A 20,714-nucleotide genomic window follows, 5' to 3' on the forward strand; every position below is an offset into this window, starting at 1 on the left:
CTCGAGGTTTGAATTTGTTCTTCAGTTCCTTGAGCTTAAGATATGCTGAGCGAGTTCGGCCCTTTTGATTTTCTGACTCTAACTCCTTGCATATTTCATTGTAATATTTTGCTTTGTCACCCCTTGCTCACATTTTAGGGAGCTAAAATTTAAAACTCATGCTGCCAACTGTAAGGAAATGATTTCTGTCTGTTGGCTTTAGGAGAAGGTCCTTGTTTCCTTTTAACATCTGTAGGCACAACAAACCTCCTTAAACTCCATCTGCTTTGGCTTCAATCTTTCCTTGAGTCTAGGAGGCATAGGTCCAAAGGTCCCATTTTGCTCTTGGCTATTCTTCCTTGGTGGTTGTAGGTCCCTCTCTATACTCACTTCACTCTTCCACAGTCTCTTGTCTGACCAAAGTGCTGCATGCTACATTGTGGAAAAACTCTCCTTACATTGGATCAGGATTGTGACCTGAGTAAGGGTGTTGTGTCACATCCTTTTATCTCCTTGCAACAGATTGGTGGAACACGTCAGGTTACAGTGTTGGAGAGAATTTCATCATTGCATAACTGCTTAACTTCCAAATCACTGAGAATAATTGCCTAGTGAAATTGACACATATTCCGGCATTAAACAGCATCTAATTTTTATAGGCTTTCAAGGATAATACTTAACCTGACACTTCACTAAGGTTTCTGCAGATGACCTTGATACTGTGTCACTTTCCTCCTTGCCTTCAACCAGGTTGGACTAAGGGAAACTTACTGATAGATTATTGTGCCATTCAGATTCTTATGAAGTATTCATATTATTTCTTGAGGCTATTCTAAAGGAGTTTTCTAAAAGGGCTCTTTTGCTGTAGAGCAGTGCTTCCCATTATAACTATCTTTAAAGTTGCAACTATTTTGTAGCCTGTGCTATTTAGTAGCTACTTGTTGTGTGAACACTTTAAATGTAGCGAGGGAAATAGGGGAAATGAATAGCTCATTCTATTGAATTTTATATTTAAATAGCTTGTATTTGACAACACAACTCTAGTATATAGTGCATCTAAGTGATTATCTTGAGTCTTTCATTACAGAGGCCTATTTCTCTGACAGCTGTGTGGTGAGCCATAGCATCACATACTAGAAGAGAAAGAGATGGTACCCACAATAAACTACAAAATGTGAAGCAAAATTCAGAAGGAAAAGATAAGATGGCACAAGCTTAACAAAAGATATTAAAACCACACACACACACACACACACACACACACACACACACCGCCCGCCATAAGAGAATAATGGAAAAAATCCATAGCAAAAAGAAAAAGAAAAAAAAAAAAGAAAGCCAGAATAATGCAAAGATTGATGATTTTGAGACTGTGGTGGTGGTGGTGGATATCTTTAAAGAAGGCAAAAAACACACAGAAAACAGAGTTTGGTGAGGGGAAAGCAAATGCAGGAGGTAAATGACAGAGCAAAAAACAAATTTAAAACAGAGAGAGAGAGAGACAGAGAGAGAAAGCGAGAACACACACTTTTGGAACACTTACATTTAAAAAAAGGGATAATGACACTCTCCAATGACAAAAAAATTCTGAAAGCTTTAAGAGAGAAATGCAATATTATTTACCAGTTCACTTTTATAAAAATTAGTGCAGATTTCTCCCCAGAAATTTTAGCGGCCAGAAGACAGTGGACTGACATAGATGAAGTACATAATGAAAAAATGTGCCAAACAAGAATCTTTGCTTAGCAAAGTTTTGATTTAAAATGAGAGGAAAAATTAGTCCATAGCACTAAGAGATAGCATGAACCTCTACTTCCATGACACTGAGATGAGAAGAAATAAGGTGGTGCCTGGCTACCACTCGGCAGGCGATCACAACAGAGAGTTCTGCGTAGTACAAGAAAGAAATGCAGAAGAAAACTGAAACACAATAATGGCCAGAATTGCTAGTCTATGACTGGTGGAATCAAGATTGCAGCCATGCTTTGAGTGTGGACAACAACAAAAAGAGGAAAATCAACACATATATGAACGAACGAAAGTTCTTGGAATCTGTCAATACAAGGCCACCTGTGCAAGTGATACTCAAAAGAGTACTCCAAATGAAAAAGCAAGAACCTTAGGAAAGAACAACAAAGCAAGCTTATTGAATAAAGAGTGATTATTAATATTGAGGCACTCCAACAGAAATGAAGAGAGGGAAAAGTATACAAGGAATATTGTTGTTGTACCTACCAGTATATGCCAGGATATTTGTTGGGCAGCAGTTTGGTGAATGGATTGGAAGAAGTCCATTTGTGTTCCCATTCCCTAGAAAGGTGATCCAAAAGAAGGTGGAAACTATTGAACAGTATCATTAATATCACATGTAAGCAAAATACTGCTGAAGATCATTAAAAATGGCTAGAACACTACATAGATAGGGAATGGCCAGAAGTTCAAGGAGGATGTAGAAGAGACCATGGCACCAGGGATATCATTGCTGATGTCCTATGGATCCTGGCTGAAAGTAAGGAAAACCAGGAGAATATTTATTTGTGCTTTACTCACTATGGGGATCATAGAAATCTGCTGTTAACATTGAGGAAAACGGGAATCCCAGAGCACTTAATTGTGCTCATGCAAAACCTATACCTGAACTAGAAGGCTATTATACAGAGCAGTTGCAAAACAGCATGGTTTCAAATTAAGAAGGGAGCGTTTCAAGGTTGTATTATTTCTCCATACCTATTCAGTCTGTATGCTGAGCAAATTTTTTGAGAAGCTGGACTCTGTGAAGAGAGGTATGTGGCATCAATTGGAGGGAGACTCATCAATAACCTGTGTTATGCAGATGGCACAAGCTTGCTTGCTGAAAGTGAGGAGGATTTGAAGCACTTATTGCAGAAGATCAAAGAATGCAGCCTTCAGTATGGATTGCATCTCAATGTAAAAAAAAAGAATGATTTTTACCACAAGACCAATAGGCAGCATCATGATGGATGGACAGAAAATTGAGACTGTGAAAAACGTTGTCTGACTTGGATCTACAATTCACACCCTTGGTACCAGCAGTCAGGAAATAAGGAGATACACTGCCCTGGGAAAGTCTGCATTTATGAACTTCTACAAATTATGGAGGATTAATGATGTCAGTTTGAGGACTACAGTGCAACTGAATTAGGCCATGGTCTTTAAAATCACTTGCTATGCATCTGAGGGCTGGGCAATGAATAAGGATGACAGAGGAAGAATTGACACTTTTCAGCTGTGGTGTTGGAGAAGAGCACTGAATATCCCATTTACTGCAAAAAGAACCAACAAATATGTCTCGGAGAGGGTGCAGCCTGAATACTCTTTGCAGTCTAGGATGATGAGGCTTCACCTCACATACCTAGGGCATGTTCTTAGAAGGGGTCTTCATTGAAGAGGGACATGACACAGGGAAGAGTGGAGGGCTGGTGAAGGAGAGGAAGACCTTTGACCAGGTGAGTTGACATGGTGACTGCTGCAGTGGCCTCTAGTGTGTCAGAAAGTGTGAACATGGCATAGGATAGGACAGGGTTCAGATCTGTTAATCATAGGGTTGCCGTTAGTCATACTCAGCAACACCTAAGTATAACAAAAGTAACACATTACGGTTCCTATATTAGTCATTGTTGTAATTGCAGTAAAGTTGAATAATGTGAAGTTATTGTTATGCACTGTAGATTCAGAACTGATTTGACATATAACTGACCCTCCAGCAGGTTTTCAGCAGCAGTAAATCACATGAGAAGAGAGGACCCATATTTCTCCCCACATAACAGCTGTGGATTTAAAGTGCCTGTCTTTGGGGTGGTAACACAACTTTTTATCACTAAGCCATCAGAGCTCCCTAAGATATGTAAACACAAGAAGAAAGAAAAATTCTGAAGACAAGAAAGAAGATAACAAAAAGACTCACCACAGAAAGAGCCGAAATACAAACAAAACCAGAACAAAATAAACTAAAAAAAATAAAAGAATTAATTAAAAAGGAAGTCATAAAACACTGAAAAAAGTCATACTAAAATGAGTCATTGCATTTTCAGTAATAAGCTTAAACCTAAGTAGTTTAAACAACTCATGCAAAAGGTAGAAAGTTATAAAATATATTTAAATAATTAAACAAACCACAAGTCACTCTTTTGTTATCTCTCAAAAGCACACCTTAAGTGTATCATCCAAACAGATTGAAAGTAAAAGGATAGAGAAAAATATTCTATGCAACTATTAGCAAAAAAGAGGTGGCCAAGCTCATTGAAAATAAAAGAAACTTCAAATAAAAAATCTATTAAAAGAGATAAAGGTATTACATAATAATCTAGAGGGAAGACAAAATGATTATACATATATATGTACTTAACAGCAATACACCAAAATTTATGAAACCAATATTAATATGAAAGGAGAAACAGATGACTTTATGATAAGTATAGAATATTTCTTTACTTTCAATTGTAGAAAACGAATAAGATCAGAACTTAAGTGAAATAATAAAACAACTGGATTAAATAGACATATGTCAGAGACCTCTCCAAGGTACCGAGGAGCAATGATGTCAGTCTGGAGGCTAAGGTGTGCCTGATACAGACCATGGTTTTTGCCATTACTTGATATTCTTCAGAGAGCTGGGCAATGACTAGGGATGATAGAAGGAAAGCTGATGCCTTTGAGCTATGGTGTTGGACAAGAGTATTGAATATACCGTGGACAGCTGGGAGAATAAACAAGTTCATCCTAGAGAGGGTGAAACCAGGCTGCTCCTTGGAAGCAGGGATTTTGACGTTTCATCTGACATACTTTGGACATGTTGTAAGGAGGGGCTAGTATTTGGACAGGGCTGTCATACTTGGGAGAGTAGAGGGATGGCACAGGAAAGGAAGAGCCTCAATCCTCGATAAAATGGATTGATTCTGTCACTGGGATAATGGGGTAGGCGTGTCAGAGACAGTGAGATTAGCAAGGGATAGAGCAGGATTTAGGACTGTTGTACATAGGGTTGCTATGAGTCACAAGTGACTCGACGGCACATAACAACAACAAGAACATATAGACCACCAGCTAACATTAAGATAATACACATTCTTCTCTATAGAGGCATTTTTTAGAATACATTATATGCTAGGACACAAAACAAATTTAAGAAAATTGAAATCATATATAGCATCTTCTCAGACTGTTATAGTATGAAACAAGAAATCAGCAACAGGATAAGTAACAGGGAAAACCCCAAATACATGCATATTAAATGTTACACTATAAAATAATGTGTCACAAAATGAAAAAATGTGAAATTTCACAATTTCTAGAGTTGAGTGAAAAGACATATCACTCACATCACATCACAGAGACATTTATAACAAATAATGTCTACATTTAAAAAGAAGACCTAAAACATTACTTTGTGCTGTCAACTTGAACAAATAGAAATGCAAGATCTAACAAAACTAAAAATTACCAGAAGAAAAAAAAAAAGATAAAAAATACGTGAAGTAGAAAATAGAAAAAAATACTGGTTTTAGGTGCTAACAAGTGCATTCAGGCTTGCACTGACCTAATGTAGACTGGAGAAAAACACTCTGAATCCTACAGCCTCCTATTTTACATCGTAATCCTATATACAGCAGTTGAACCCTTTGTTGCAGCCAGAGTTGTCAATTCATCTTGAGGGTCTTTTTTTTTTTTTTCTAATTTTTTCTTTGACCAAGCATGATATCCTTCTTCAGGGGTGATTCCACCTAAAAACATGTCTAAATATGTGAGGTGAAGTCTTGTCATCTTACTACCTAAGCATTTTTTTAGGGTCTACTCCCAGATATTTTCCTTTCCCCCTTTTTATTTTGTTTGCATACAGAATTTATATATACCATGTACATTGTATTTCACACACATTTTTACATTCACATAGTGTGTGTTTTCTAAAATTAATCACCATTGAACTATGTATGGCTACTATTGTCCCATCTTTTCAGATCCCATTGGATCTTTTCTAATCTCTTTACTACCATCCCCCTCCATCCACCAAGTTCTGTTATCCTAGCCCTCTAGGAACATACACTGAAGAGAACAGAACTGAGACACAAGCAGATTTGTATACCTATGATCGTAGCAGTGCTATTCACAATAGAAAGAAAATGGAAACAGATCACATGTCCATCAGTAACGAATCGACTGAGAAATTACGGTACATTCACACAATGGCATATTACGCAGCACTAAGAAGCAACTTTTCTAAAATACTATATAACTTCAGAGAGTCTAGATAGCATTATGCTGAGTGAACGAACTCAATCTCATAAAGACAAATACTGCTAAAGAACACTATTTTAAAATATAAGGATAACCAGTAAGATGTGTATAAAAGTCCAAAAAAGGAAGTATGGGGTGCAGAGGGGGGAAATCACCTCACACATTTCTTTTAAAAGTGAGCACAGTACTACTCAATCTCTTTAAAAATTTAGAAGAAGGAATACTTCCAAACTCTTTGTATGAAGCCATCCTCTTACCAAAACTAGGAAAATATAGAAGAAAACAGTAGGCCGTTCTCATATGAACATAGATGTAAACATTTTCAACAAAATTCTAGCCAGCAAATTTCAGCAACATATTAAAAAAATCACATACTACAATTAAATAAAATTCACACCAAGATCAATTATATTCAACATTGAAAAATCAATGTAATCATCTGCATAAATAAAACAAAAGGAAAGACCCATTTGCTTCTATCAATTGATGCCAAAAAAAAGCATTCTATAAAATTCAGTACCATTTTTTTATAAAAACTCCCAGTAGACCAGGAGTAGAAGGAAGTTTTCAACACGATTATGGGCATATATGCAAAATAATTATCAGTATTATAGTTAATAGGAAACGTCTGACAGCCTTACCTTTGAGAATGGTAATAAAACAAGGATCCAAAAATGCCAATTATCATTATTCTGATTCAGAAATGTGCTGGAAGGTCTAGAGAGAGCAATAAGACAAGAAAAATAAAAGTAGTCCAGATCAGAAAAGAAGTAAAAAAAACAAAAACAAAAAAACTTCAGATTGAATACATAATTCTCTACATATTAGTAGTTGAGAACTTTATATAGGGTTACTATTAAGTCGCAAGCGACTCAACCGTGTGTAACAGTGATTAACAGTAGCAGCTTTATGAACAGCAGATCCAAACCTTGCTCAATCCTGTCCCATTCTCACAATCTCTGCATATTTGATTCTATTATTATAGTCACTGTGTCAGTCCATCTCATTGAAGGTCTTCCTCTCTGTTACTGCCCTGTACGTCCACTAGAATGATGTCTTTTTCCAAGTACCGGCTCTTGCGATAATATGCCCAAATTATGTGAGACAAAGCGTTCACCATTCATGCCTCTTAAGGCACACCCTGGTTACTCCTCCTCTGAGATAGATTTTGTTCTTTTGGCAGTCCATGGTATCATTAAATACTCTTCACCAAGACAATTTAAAGACATTGGCTATCTTTGTTCACCTTTCAGAAGCAATTGAAAATACATGGCTTGGGTCTGGCACACCTTTGTCTCTAAAGTCACTCAAGTTCTTTAAATAGGTCCTTGAGAGCATAGCTGATAGCTTCATGTTCCCTGAGGCCAGAAGAACTAAGTCATGGCCTGCTAATTCCAGTTGGAGGGACAATAGTTGGTCCTGGATAGAGCAAGAGAAAAATACAGAACAAAATCAAACTTCCTATTTTAAAAAAACCAGCAGAAAATAGAGTATTCATTAAAACAATTGCAGTGAGGCACATTAAACCTACAACCAACCCTCTCCATTAAAATTACCAGTCTGGGACAAGAAGATTATTAGAGTCTAAAAAAACAAACAAACAACAACAAAATCCCCAAAGGTGAAAAGATAAGGTGGCAGAGAAACTCAAGTACTAGAAAAGAAATATAGCATAAAGAGAATATGGACACTTTGTAAGAAAAATGTGACTCTTCTCATTGAACTATATTTGAGTAGAAATTGTCAAAGAGGAACCCTCTTTTGCTTACTGTGAAAAAAATCAATAAAATATTGTTTTAAAAAATACACACAATATATCTTTTGTAATCAAGTATAGTTTGGCCTTTCATCACCCACCTGTTGCCCACATTCAGTAGAATATCATGTGTTGTTTTTCATACGTTTCAGATGGAGTGAAACGGCCTGAAAACATCACAGAGATTACAGAAGCTTGCCATTGTAAACAACTGATCTGAGTGTGGTGTTGATTTTGAGCAAACTGGTGAACTATAACAGGCCATCATTTATAACAGTTGACTGATGTCTTTAATCTTCTTTTTCTCATTTTAGACTCTTCCATTGATCTCAAAAACAGATTCCATAAAGCGTTAAAGAATCAAAAGATTGGGGGTTGCTGGTCTTTCCCAAGTACCCAGAATGAGTGGTTTCAATATATTGACTTCTTTTTCATAAATGCAGAAAAGAATTAAATATTGCCCCACATTTTGAAGTGTTTACTAATGGATCAACCAAAAGAAAAAATAAATTCACTCCTCCCCACTCCATGTTAGAAATTGAATTTGTTTGTCCTTAAAATTGTGTAAATTAAAACTCATTGCTGCCACGTGAGAATCAATCCATAGCTGACCCTCTAGCACACTTTTGGGAGGGTGTCCTTGCAGAATAACATCATGCGTGGCAGGATAGAGGGGTCAGTGCAGGAGAGGAAAACTTTGGATGAGGTGGATTCACACAATGACTGTGGCAATGTGATCAGGTGTGTCAGAGACAATGAGGCTGGCTGAGGATAGGACAGAGTTTAGAGCCATTGTTTATAGGGTTGCTGTGAGTTGTAGGCAACTTGAGGACATATAACAACAAATCACAGGGGAGGAGTTTGCCCATCTTTCTCCCACAGAACCACTGTTGGATTTAAACCATCTTGAACTATTCCCACTAGAACTCTCCAAACTCAGTAAGATATATTTTATTTTCTTTCTACATATTAAGAAACAAACTTAGTAATATTTGGTATCTTGTAACATCTTACAACTATTAGGGAGCACTGGAGGCCGAGTATTAGGGAGCTGTGCTGCAATCCCAAATGCTCAGAATGTGAACTTACCAGCTGCTTGGCAAGGGTAGGTTGGGCAGTCTCCGTCCAAAGACCGCTCAACTGTGGATCGGTTATAACTCTACAGCGCACAACAATATATGATAGAGCCACAACCATTTGAATGGAAGGAACCTTTAAACAACCAGCATTGAAAGGAAAATATTGACTCAATGTGCAGAATATAACCAGTGTCACTGAACAATTTACGCAGAATTTGTTGAGTGGAAAACCTATTATCTGTGTAAAGGGGCATCAAAGAAAGAACATTATTTTTTTTTAAAAACTTTAGACTTTTTAAAAAAATATTAAAGTGTAGGCAAAAATAGCATGTTCATTCCACCAGAATTTGGACATTCATTTAGTATAAAACAGTTCAGGGACATTTTCCAAAGGCACCCCACACTTATCTTCGATTAACGTTGAATAGAAACCTCTATTTATGCATTTCTCATGGGGAATATCAGTTTAAAGTGGTTTCTCAGTATTACAATGTGTGATTTTAAAGCAGGAAAGACTTTAGCAATTTTCTAGTCCAGTTTTCTATTCCTTTCCTTCCCTTTATTCTCTTTAAACTAATGAGAAAAACATGGTAAAAGAAATTCAAATTTTTATATCTACTTAGCAAAACTAAGATTAAAACTGACATTTTCTGATTTCCAGTGTACAATTTCTTCCTTTATGATTATTTTTTATAATGGTACTATTGTTTAACAGGAATATTTTTTATTTTATAGTAGTAATTACACCATTTTTTAAAAAACATACTTTTCCACATTTCTTAAACTGTGATAACATTTTATTATTATAGATACATCCATTACAGCAGTACAATAAAATTGGTTAATATTTAAAATTCCCAAGTCCTTATTAAGAATTTTCTTTTTTTTAGGACTGAGTGTTACAGTGTTGAGTGTTAACAGTGTCTGACTGTAGATTCAGAGGTTAGATTGTCCGGTTGATATCCAGCCCTCAATTCCTCTGTGCTTGTGTGTAAAATGAAGGTTATAGAACCCATCAGCCTCATTAGGTTTCTCATTCAGTAGGTATTTATGGAAGCCAACTCTGGGTCAGGTGCTTTCTAGACACTAAGGCTATAGCAGTGAACAAAACAGACCAAAAAAAACCCAAAACACACATGACAAAAAAACCCTGCTCACAAGGAAGTTACAGCCTAATGAAGGGAACCAGGCAATAAACATGATAAAGAAGCCAGCTGTGTAGTATGATTCTAGTGGGGCAAGCAGTAATTCAGTTGGCTACTGATGGAAAGATTGAAGGTGGGGAGTCTGTCCAGATGCATCTCAGAAGAAAGTATCATATACACACCTTTGTAAAATCAGCTACTGAAAACACCATGGAGCAGAATTCTACTGAGACAGCTACTGGGGTTGCTGCAAGTCAGGGCCAACAATAGCTGGTTCTTATGGTATCTTTGCAGGTGGAAGATGCCATAGAGAAAAACAGAGCAGCATAAAAGGGATGGATGTGGTCAGGAGAGGCAGGAATGCAGTTTTAAGTTGGTGGGTCAGGGTAGGTATCACTGACAAGATAAATTTGAGCTGAGTTTTAGATGAGAAAGGGAACCATGCAGATATAGGGTGGAAGAGACTGTTCTGTGGGTTCACAAAAGAGCAGGGAGACCATCGTGACTGCACTTCTCCAGTGAGCAAGATGGGAAGGAAATGAGGAAGCCAGTTGAGTAAACCTCCTGGATCATTATTATGACTTTGGCTTTAATGTGAGTGGCATGGTATCCAAAATGACATGCTCTTTTTCCTAAAGGATCACTCTGGTTTATGTGTTGAGAATAGATTTTTTTTTAATGTATTTTTTATTTTAATGAAAGTTTACAGATACTTTGGATTTCCATTCATTCATTGTTGCACACTTTCCTTCTTGTCCACCCCTCCACCCAGTTCACTTTTCTCTTTGAAAAGGAAAAAAAAATAATTTCATTGTTATACAGTTCCCCTCCCCAGTCTACTCCACTATGCAGCTTTCATTCTGGACTCTTGTCATGACGACACCTAATCATATATTTCCTCCTAAACAATTCTCTCCCTGATCTGTTTCAATGTAGTGTACATTATTTATCCCCTCTTCGTTTCCCCCCAACCCTGATGTCAGTCACACTTTGCAACAGTGGCCTCCAGGGTCACCTATTTTGCATAATATTTCATGAGTTCCTTGTTTTCAATGCAGCGTAGTATTCCATTGTGTGAAAACACCACAGCTTCTCTATCCATTCGTTTGTTGATGGGCACTTGGGTTGTCTAACTCTTTGCTATTCTGAACAAAGCGAGAATAGACTTTTTTGAGGGTAAATTTAGAAGCAAAGAGGAAGTGATGATAATAATCCAGATCTGGCATAATGGTTGCTGTGGACCAAGTCACTGGCAAGACAACTCATCAAAAGGTTGGATTTTAAATACATTTAAAAATAATAGAACCAGTAGCATTGGTGATGTCTGGATATGGATGTGCGGAAAAAGAAGAGTCAGGATTTTTGGCCCAGCCTTTGGAAAGAATAGAATTGCCACACATTAAAAAGTGCAAGCTTGTGACGGGGGGTGGGGAGAAAACAGTTTTAGAAATCAGCTGTGACTTATTAGATTCCAATGGAGATGTTTAATTATGAAGAACACCTGTGAGTGTAGAACTGAGGGAATGCAGGTTGGGGATCCACTAGGGAAGCTGTTAAAAATCTAGTGAGAAAGCCAGCATTGAGACTGGATAATAGGAAGTGAGATTCCCAGCACCACTTATGAGCTGAATGGCTTTGGGAATGACATTTACGTTCTCTGTGACACAATTCCGCCACCAGAATAATAGTAACAACTTCCTCACGGGTTGTTAGAGAATTGAAAACAGCAGTATCTGTAAAGCATTTCGAACATAGTATATAATAATAAATATTATAAAATTATAAAATAATAATAAATATAATAAACATTGCTCATTTTTATTTCAACTACTCTCTTTACACATGGGACTCCATAAATACTTATCTTGACTCACACTGTTGTCAATACAGCTTTTCTCCCTACCATATATTACCATATGTTCGGTTTGTGATTGTTAATTACTACTAAAAATTCAAGTGAGTTGGTTATACCTGTATTTTTATATTAGCACAGTGCTGCCTTGGTGGTTTATTTTTAAAATTGCATCTATTTTCTTAAAGCATGTATATATTTTATATTTTTTTATTCAGAAAAATGTCTTCCTGTGTTTCTTCAGTGTTGCTTTCCTTTGCTTTTCTCAGTGCTCAGCAGAGGAGCAGTCAGGTTCACAAGAAAAACACAATTGGAAATCAGGTAGGAGTCCTGCTGGAGAATGCATGCTCAGTGCACCTGGAACTAAATTCGCTTGATTGACTAGTTTTTAAGTGCAAATTAATCATGTGCAAATTTTGCTTGAAATGCAACGTTTCCATTTTTGCTTTTAAAGTTCTGTTTTTTTCAGTCAATTGCATTTTTTTTAATCGTTGCTATTTTATGCAGTTAACCATATTGATTTTTTGTTGAGTAACTTTTCTGCTACTTGCTCTGCTTTCCAAATCTGGCTCCTTGTGCCCTGTTTTGCCTGCTTACTTTACTTCTAAATTTAACATTGAATCTGTGAGTCAGTTCAAATTTAAAATATGGTAAGTAGTTGCATGAGCTTTCTGGTGCTGCTGACTAGTTCACACATTTGCACAGCTTGGTAACAGTGAAGGGACAGCTCATAAAGGAGGAAATTGTTGGCCTTAATCTCTGCCACCAAATTCCTGCTGGTTAATGAAGAAGTTAATTCCTGTGAAGATCTGATCCTTTGAGCTTTTGTGTTCTGGGCTGACTTTCTGCCTCTGACTAATAGTGCTCTGCAGAGATTGCTTTAACTCCGACAGTTTGCTGTTTCTTTTTATGTTTTATGTGATAATGAATATTTGCATTGTTATTTCTTTTCAAGTCAAAACAATGATGATTTTATGGTTTTCTTTTTTTAAATCAGAGGCACAATTATTTAACAAATTGAAACCTCTGCTCTAGATTCTTTTGCCCATTGTTTTGAAAGGAGAAGAGGTAATAACAGACTTTTCTTTAAAAAGGTTTTTTCTGAACTAAAGCATATAATTCTTTGCTATTTCAGGGAACCAATCTTCCGCCTTCAAGGCAAATTGTACGAGCTAAGTTCTGTAAGCTTACTGTTGCTTTCTCATTTAGCTTCCCAAGGGCACAGTTTGTCTTTAACAGATTAACTCAACTAGCGCTTGCTACTAATTTTTTTTAAACTTAAATTGTCTTGTCCATAACACCCTATCATTGAAATGAAATCCTACCCAGAGGGTTCATCCCTTCACTGCTAATAACTTGCTGTGATTTAAAGGTATGAACTAGTAAACCCTAAAATGCTGTAGTAATCAACCCTTAACACTGTGGGTGCTTTGATATTTCTCTAATTTTAATAGGCCTTAAAATAATTAAAATCATTAATGATCTTTACCTCTGTCCTTTTTTGCTCTGTTGTTATGAAATATAAGCCTCTCTTTACCCATGTATGATTATATTTGAAATAATGTACATGATGCTTCTGAAAGGTGGGTGAATACTAAGCACCTGGTTTTGGTATATTTGTTGATAAGCCTCTGTAACTCTAGTTATTTGCCTTTATTTTGAAAAATAAATAAAACAAAATTATATTATTAGGTAGTTTATATGGCTTTATAATTTAATGTTTTTAAAGAAGTGTTAACATAGTGTCAGTGAATCAGAATACTAACACAGGTTAATTTTTATTTATTTTTAATATATTTATAGAGAGCTCTGGTGGCCTAGTGGCATGAAACTGTGCTACAATCCCAAAGACACACAGTTTGAGGCCACCAGCTGCTCCAGGTAGAAGCATGGGCAGTCCCCTTCCATGCGATTAGCTGCCTCTGAAAACCTGCTGAAGGGTCAGCTATGATTTGGTTCCAACGCCACGGTATACAACAACAACAACAACAACACTTATATTCTCATATCTCCCATGAATAAAGCAGTTTTAGTATCTTCCTTTCAGCTCTGTACCAGTTAAGAATATGATTAGGGCATAGGTCAATTGGGTTGTCCCCAGTCCCCTGCAAAGAGGAGCTCTGATAGAACCATGGTTAAAGCATTCTACTCCCTATGGAAAGATCAACAGTTTGAACCTACCAACCACTATGCAAGAGAAAGATATAGCATTACACTTTCATAAAGATTTACAGCCTTCAGTACCCTGTGGTCAGTTCTGTTCTGTCCTGCAGGATGTTGGTGAATTGAAATTGACTCAAAAACAATAGGTTTGGGTGTTGTTTTCTCTATTTATTTTGAAATTTTGGAAGAAGCAGCCTTTGAAACCAACATTCCTGTGTCCAGATTTTGCCTTGCTAATCAGTAGCAATCTAGGTTTGGGCAAGGTGAGATTCAGTATGCTCAGTTGTATAATGGGAAGAGTAGAAAATATCTCTAAAAGGTGATTGTGAAAATTAGATATATGGTGTAGAATAAGGTTTACGGGGTAGAAACTTTGCTCCTAACAGGTAGACACTGATTCTTGAAGCTTCTGAGAGAAGAAAGAAAGAAATACAGTAAATACAAAAATTATAGAAGTTATAAAGTGAGAAAAGTGGAATACTTGGGAAAAATAGACAATATAGAAAATTATTCTGCTGACTACAGTGTACAGATTGAGATTGAGTGTGTTGTAACGGGTCAACTGATAAAAACTTTGCTTGTAGTTGGAAGTATCGCTAGTTCACAGAAATATTAATATATAGGAAAACCAATTGTATAATCTAAAAAAGCATATTTCACATCAGATCTTAAAGGAAAATTGAAGCTGCTTTCAAGAATATTGTTTCCAAATGTTAAGATGATGCTAATTTTGTTTCTGTGACTTTTACTTTTGCTGAGTGCTAGCAGTTCTCTGATTGCAAACAGGCAACATCTAATTCATAGTCACAAACCAACTCTGTGAAGCTTATTACAGTCAAGTCTGAGATATATATATAATAGCTCATAATAACCAATGAGTACCATATTTCTAGTATATAGACATTATTATTATGTTAAAGATTTTTTTTATATCTGGAGGTGTGTCTTTATTATTTTTATACATAGAAAGGCATACTTTATGCTGACATAAACACTGATAACTAACATTGGATGCGAACTCTACCTAACTATTCTGATTTATGTGCAAACTGAACTTAAAAGACAGTCTTAGGACAAGAACTTACTCATAATCTAAAGGCTGCCTCTGTTTCAAAGATAATGCCTTATGAAAGCTTTACAACTCAAGACAGTACTTGTGCTTGAAAGTCAGTGCATTTTAGAAAGACAAGGCATTGCACATGTCATATATGGTACTCCTGTGAGGTTAAAGGCATCGCCATCTAGTATTGTATTTCTTCAGAAAGACAAATGACTAATCACACAGAGTAGAAGAATGAAAAAATATAAATAGCCTTCTGTCAGAGACAGTAAGGATGGCGAGTTTCTGCTCTATTGTCCATCGGGTTGCTCTGAGTCATAGTCGAGTCAGTGGTACCTGGCAACAACAACATGCCAGTTCATACTTTGCTGTCAAATTTGTTTTTTAAAAAATTTTAAAAGTTTTGCAAGGAAGGAAATATGGACTCAGTATTTTATTTTCCAGAATCTAATAACTTATATGTTTTATTGTGTTTTAATGAGTTCTTTGTTTTGTTTACACTACACCACAAGTGAGCCACAATGATTTGCAGGTATTTTCCCTAGGAATATGTTTGCCTGGTGTTGATGTAGATTCTTGCCTTTCCAGAGGTTCAAAATCAGGGAGCCTCTGAGACATGGTCACTCAATCATGCCAGCTTGTCTGGATTGGTGGGGCTGAAGTACCCTGTGGTGTCCTAGCACGTGACTCTGACATGCATGCTGATATTCTCTTATGGCTCCTGGATGGAAAACCTATGCAGCTTCTATTCTGAAGATATCTCAGAAAGATTTAGGGAAAGCAAAACCTCTTTAAAATCTAAAAGCTATCATTTTTGTCTGGTATAAGGGAGCTCTGGTGGTCTAGTCTGGAGGGAGTTGCACTGCTAACCTGAAGATACCTCTCTGGTAGTTCAAATTCACCAGAAGCTCTATGGAAGAAACATGGGCAGTCTCCTCTTGTGTTATTTACTGCTTGGGAAACCCACTGGATATTCCCCTGGGAGGAGATTCTGAGACTACGGCAGGGAGTTTTTGAGGGAGATGTAATAGTTTGGCAAGTTGATGCCAGCATATATGCAAAAAATATAAACACACAGTTACATTTTAAATTAGACTTCATTTTGTTCACTCGTCAAACATATATTTGAAACCCATGTGAATAAAAAATGATGGTGGGTATTTAGACCAGAAAGCACAGGCTGTGTCCTCGGCTCAGTTTCCAGTGAAGACAATGGAAAATAAACAAATTGAAGTCTGCTCCCAATTCCATGACAGATTCTTTTTGTCCTTCAGGTTTCACAAAAGATGACTTCAGCAAGAGGCAGAATGTTGAATCTAAAGTTCATCTTTTATCAGTGTCTTACCTCTATTGCATTTAATTGTTTATAAAAATCTTAATCTTTTCCTACCCATCTTCCTTCCCTAGTAACTCCATTAAAGCTAATTTTTTTAAGACTGAAAGTATTATTGTAAGATTTTAAGCAGATTCAACATAACATTTTAGAAAGGTGATTTTATCTGTAATGTAGAAAAAGGATCTGAAGGAGAAGATGAGAACAGAAAAAGGAGACAAGTTAGAAGACAATTGAAGACAAGAGATTAGAATGGTCTGAGTCAGAACACTTGTACTAGATTTGAGAAGAAGCGGATGAATTAAAGAAATATTAAGTGAAAGAATATGTGATTGTAATAGAGGAAGAGAAGGCTGTTATCCAGATTTCTAACTCAGCCAGCACAGAAGATAACGATAGTCTTCATGGAGAAAGGAAACATACTGATAAAGTCAAGTTTGGATCCAGAGTCAGGATGGGTTTGTTGAGGGTATATTAGTCACATCTAACTGTCCAGTGGGAAGTCAGAAGAAAGTATTAAGAGTTGAGTTGAGAAAAGACCTCTATTTCATGGGTTGTAGCTGAACCACTGAAGTAATTTCAATGGAGAAAGAGACATCATCTGACTTATCTAGAAATATCTGTGTGACAGCCGTATCTAAAGGTTTGGAAGACTGAAAACTCAAGATGTGGGAATTATTGAAAGTAGTTTTATTTTTAAAGTAATGTTGAAAACACAAATGTTGGTAGCAGGCAGTGTGGAAGAGAAGTTTCAAAATTTATATAGGATGTAGAGTTGGAAGGGAGACCAAGCATTAGGGTATTGACAGGGAGCTTGGAAGTTCTAATACATGCTATAGCTCCATGAGAGAAACAACTAGTCATTATGTGCATAAAGAAAATCCTTTTGATAGAAAACGTAATGAATGGGAATGACTGTATGTGAATCATTGTAAATGAAGAACATTATGAAACATAAGGTACATGAACTTGGTAAACAAACCAACAGAAAAAAAAAAAAACACCACACCACCTTATGGAGTAGTTCTCCTCTGTCATATGAATCACTATAGTAGTAAACAACATGATGGCACCAAAGTTCAACAGCAAAGTTGGAAGGAGTTAATGAGTAACTGTGGGAAGAACTGATGGAGGATATGTAGTCTTTGCAGAATTATAGCTAATGGTGTCAACTGACAGAGTGTAAGAAAGAGTATAGGAGCAGATTTCAAAGGAAAGAGAAGGAAAAGATGGTCATTTCAGTTTGGAACTTTCTGTAGGGAGTTGTACTGCCAACCCCTAAGTGAGTAGTATGAATCAATGAACTGCTGTGTGGGGAAAAGATGGTCATTCCTTTCCAAGTGACTCACAGCCTCTGAAAACCTGCTACAGGGTCGGCTGAGTTGTTTCCAACTCCATGGTAATGGGCAAGTTTTATGGAAGAGAGCAGTAGGGCTTGGGCTACACACACACACACACACACACACACACACACACACACACACTATATATACACACGCTGTATATACACATGCTATATACACAAGCTATATATACACACGCTGTATATACACACACTATATGTACACACTATATATAACATTATATATACACACACTACACACACTATATACACACTATATATATGTTATATATATACACTATAACACACTATATACACACTCTATATACACACATATATAACACTATATATATACACACTATATAATGTATACACACACTATATATATATTTATGTATATACACACACTCACACTAAAACAAATAAATATAAATAGGTGGCCTACTGGCAGCACCAAAGGCACCAGATTTGAGGCCACCACCAGCTTTTCTTAAGGAGAGGGGTAAACAATCTCCTTCTGTATTATTAACTGCCTCTAAAAGCTTGCCAGAGAATCAGTTATGAGTTAATTTTAACTTGACAGTATACAGTAACAATATAACATGTGAGCAAGAACGTATGGTGATAAAAGATGAAGTTGAAGTTGCTATGAAGGAATTGGCAAAAAACAAGGCTCCAGGAGTCAACAGCATACCAATTGATTTATTTCAACAAACAGACGCTGCCCTGGATGTACTAAGTTGTGCCAGGAAATCTGGAGGACAGCCAGCTGGCCAACTGACTGGAAAAGATCGATATTTGTTCCCATTCCAAAGAAAGGTGACCCAACAGAGTGTGGAAATTATTGAACAATATCATTGATATCACATGCAAGCAAGATTCTGCTGAAAATTATCCAAAAACGGTTGGAACAATATGTCAACAGAGAACTAACTGCCAGATGTGCAGGCTGGATTTAGAAGAGGTTGCAGTACTAAGGATATTATAGCTAATATAAGATGGATCTTGGCAGAAAGCAGAGAATACCAGAAAAATATCTATCTGTGCTTTTTTGACAATGCAAAGGCTTTTGTCTGTGTGGATCACAACAAGCTGTGGCTGACTCTGAGAAGAATGGGAATCCCAGAACATGTGATTGTGCTAATGCGAAACCTATACTTGGACCAAAAGGCAGTCGTCAGAACAGAGCAGGGAGACACTGGATGGTTCAAAATTAAGAAAGGGGTCTGTCAAGGATGTATTTTGTCTCCATACCTTTTCAATCTGTATGCAGAACAGATCATCTGAGACGCTGGGCTTTACGAGGAGGAATGTGGCATCAGGATTGGTGGAAGAATTGTCAACAACCTGAGTTATACAGATGACACAACCCTGCTCGCTGAAACTGAGGAGGACCTGAAGCACTTGCTGCAGAAGGTCAAGGACTATAGCCTTCAATATGATTGAAGCTCAATATTAAGAAAACAAAAATTCTCACCACTGGGCCAATTGGCAGCATCAGTATGGATGGTGAAGAGATTCATGGCTCCACTGTCAACACTCTTGGTAACAGCAGCCAGGAAATCAGGAGACGAATTGAGAAAGTCAGCTGTGAGGGACCTCTCAAGAGTACTGAAGTGCAATGACGTCAGGCTGGAAACTAAGGTGTGCCTTATCCAGGCTATAGTCTTTGCAGTTATGGGCTATGCATTGGAGAGTTGGACAGTGAATAGGGATGATAGAAAGAGAATTGTTGCCTTTGAGTTGTGGTGCTGGAGAAGAGTGTTGGATATACCACGGACTGCTAGGAGAACAAACAGGTTTGTCCTGGAGAGGGTGAAGCCAGAATGTTCCCTGGAGTCAAGGATTCTAAAGCTTCGTCTGACATACTTTGGGCATGTTGCAAGGAGGGACTGGTCCTTGGAGAGGGACATCATGTTTGGGAGAGTAGAGGGGCGGTGCAGGAGAGGAAGACCTTGATGAGATGGATCGCTTCTGTGAGTGGAGTGGTGGGAATGAATGTGTTTGAGACAGTGAGGTTGGCACAGGATAGAACGGCATTTAGGGCTCTTGTACGTAGGGTCACTATGAGTCGCAAACGACTCTATGGCACATAACAACAACAACACATACATATACACATGTACATATGAAAAATATTTATAGTAGCTAAAACCATGGTAGTAAATGAGATTGCCTATAAATGGCAGCATAATAGGAAGTAGGAGATACAATGAATGATGGATAAAGAAGAGCTGGGGCAGATTGTAGAACTAAAAAGGAGACAAAGTAATGAGAGTGGTAGGAACACTTGGAGAGTTGTTATATGCCATTGAGTAGACTATGTGATTCATAGCAACCCTGTGAACCAGAGCTATGCTCTATCCCGTGCCATCCTCACCATCTCTTCATCACACTTGAGCCCATTGCCACAGCCACTGGACCTTCCTCTCTGTTGCTGACTTTCTACCCTTCTAAGTATGATATGTCCCTTTCCAAGGACTAGCTCCTACTAAAAACATCCCCAAAACATGTGAGGCAGAGTTTCTTCATCCTTGTCTCCAAATGGCAATCAAGGAAACCAAGTAGTATTAGATATTTCTGAAAATTCATGAGGCATGAGTGGCAAAGTTGCCAGTTCAGCTGGAGAAAAGAAGATCCTGTGCACTGTTGGGGATCACCGGAATGTCCAGCAGTGGTACCAGGCCTCTTGGTCCTATGTATTGCTCTTCCTCTTCACAACCAGAAAGTACCACAAAACTGAGAAGGCAGAC

At 37.3% G+C, this 20,714-nt stretch overlaps 1 protein-coding gene across 4 annotated transcripts in view; it reads left to right on the forward strand.

The window, feature by feature from the left end:
- DNM3 (dynamin 3) overlaps positions 1-20,714 on the forward strand; it is an 875,056-nt gene that overhangs the window by 393,125 nt on the left and 461,217 nt on the right. For 3 of the 4 annotated variants that reach the window (XM_006887429.1, XM_006887430.1, XM_006887432.1), the window contains exon 13: positions 12,333-12,384. In XM_006887429.1, the coding sequence (XP_006887491.1) occupies positions 12,333-12,384 (52 nt within the window). Of the gene's footprint in view, positions 1-12,332; positions 12,385-13,198; positions 13,229-20,714 lie in introns of all 4 variants that reach the window. The other variant, XM_006887431.1, reaches the window with a different exon arrangement.

Source organism: Elephantulus edwardii, unplaced genomic scaffold (genome assembly GCF_000299155.1).
Source record: "Elephantulus edwardii isolate Elephantulus edwardi_28Jun2011 unplaced genomic scaffold, EleEdw1.0 scaffold00057, whole genome shotgun sequence".
In the NCBI taxonomy this organism is placed as follows: Eukaryota; Metazoa; Chordata; class Mammalia; order Macroscelidea; family Macroscelididae; genus Elephantulus; species Elephantulus edwardii.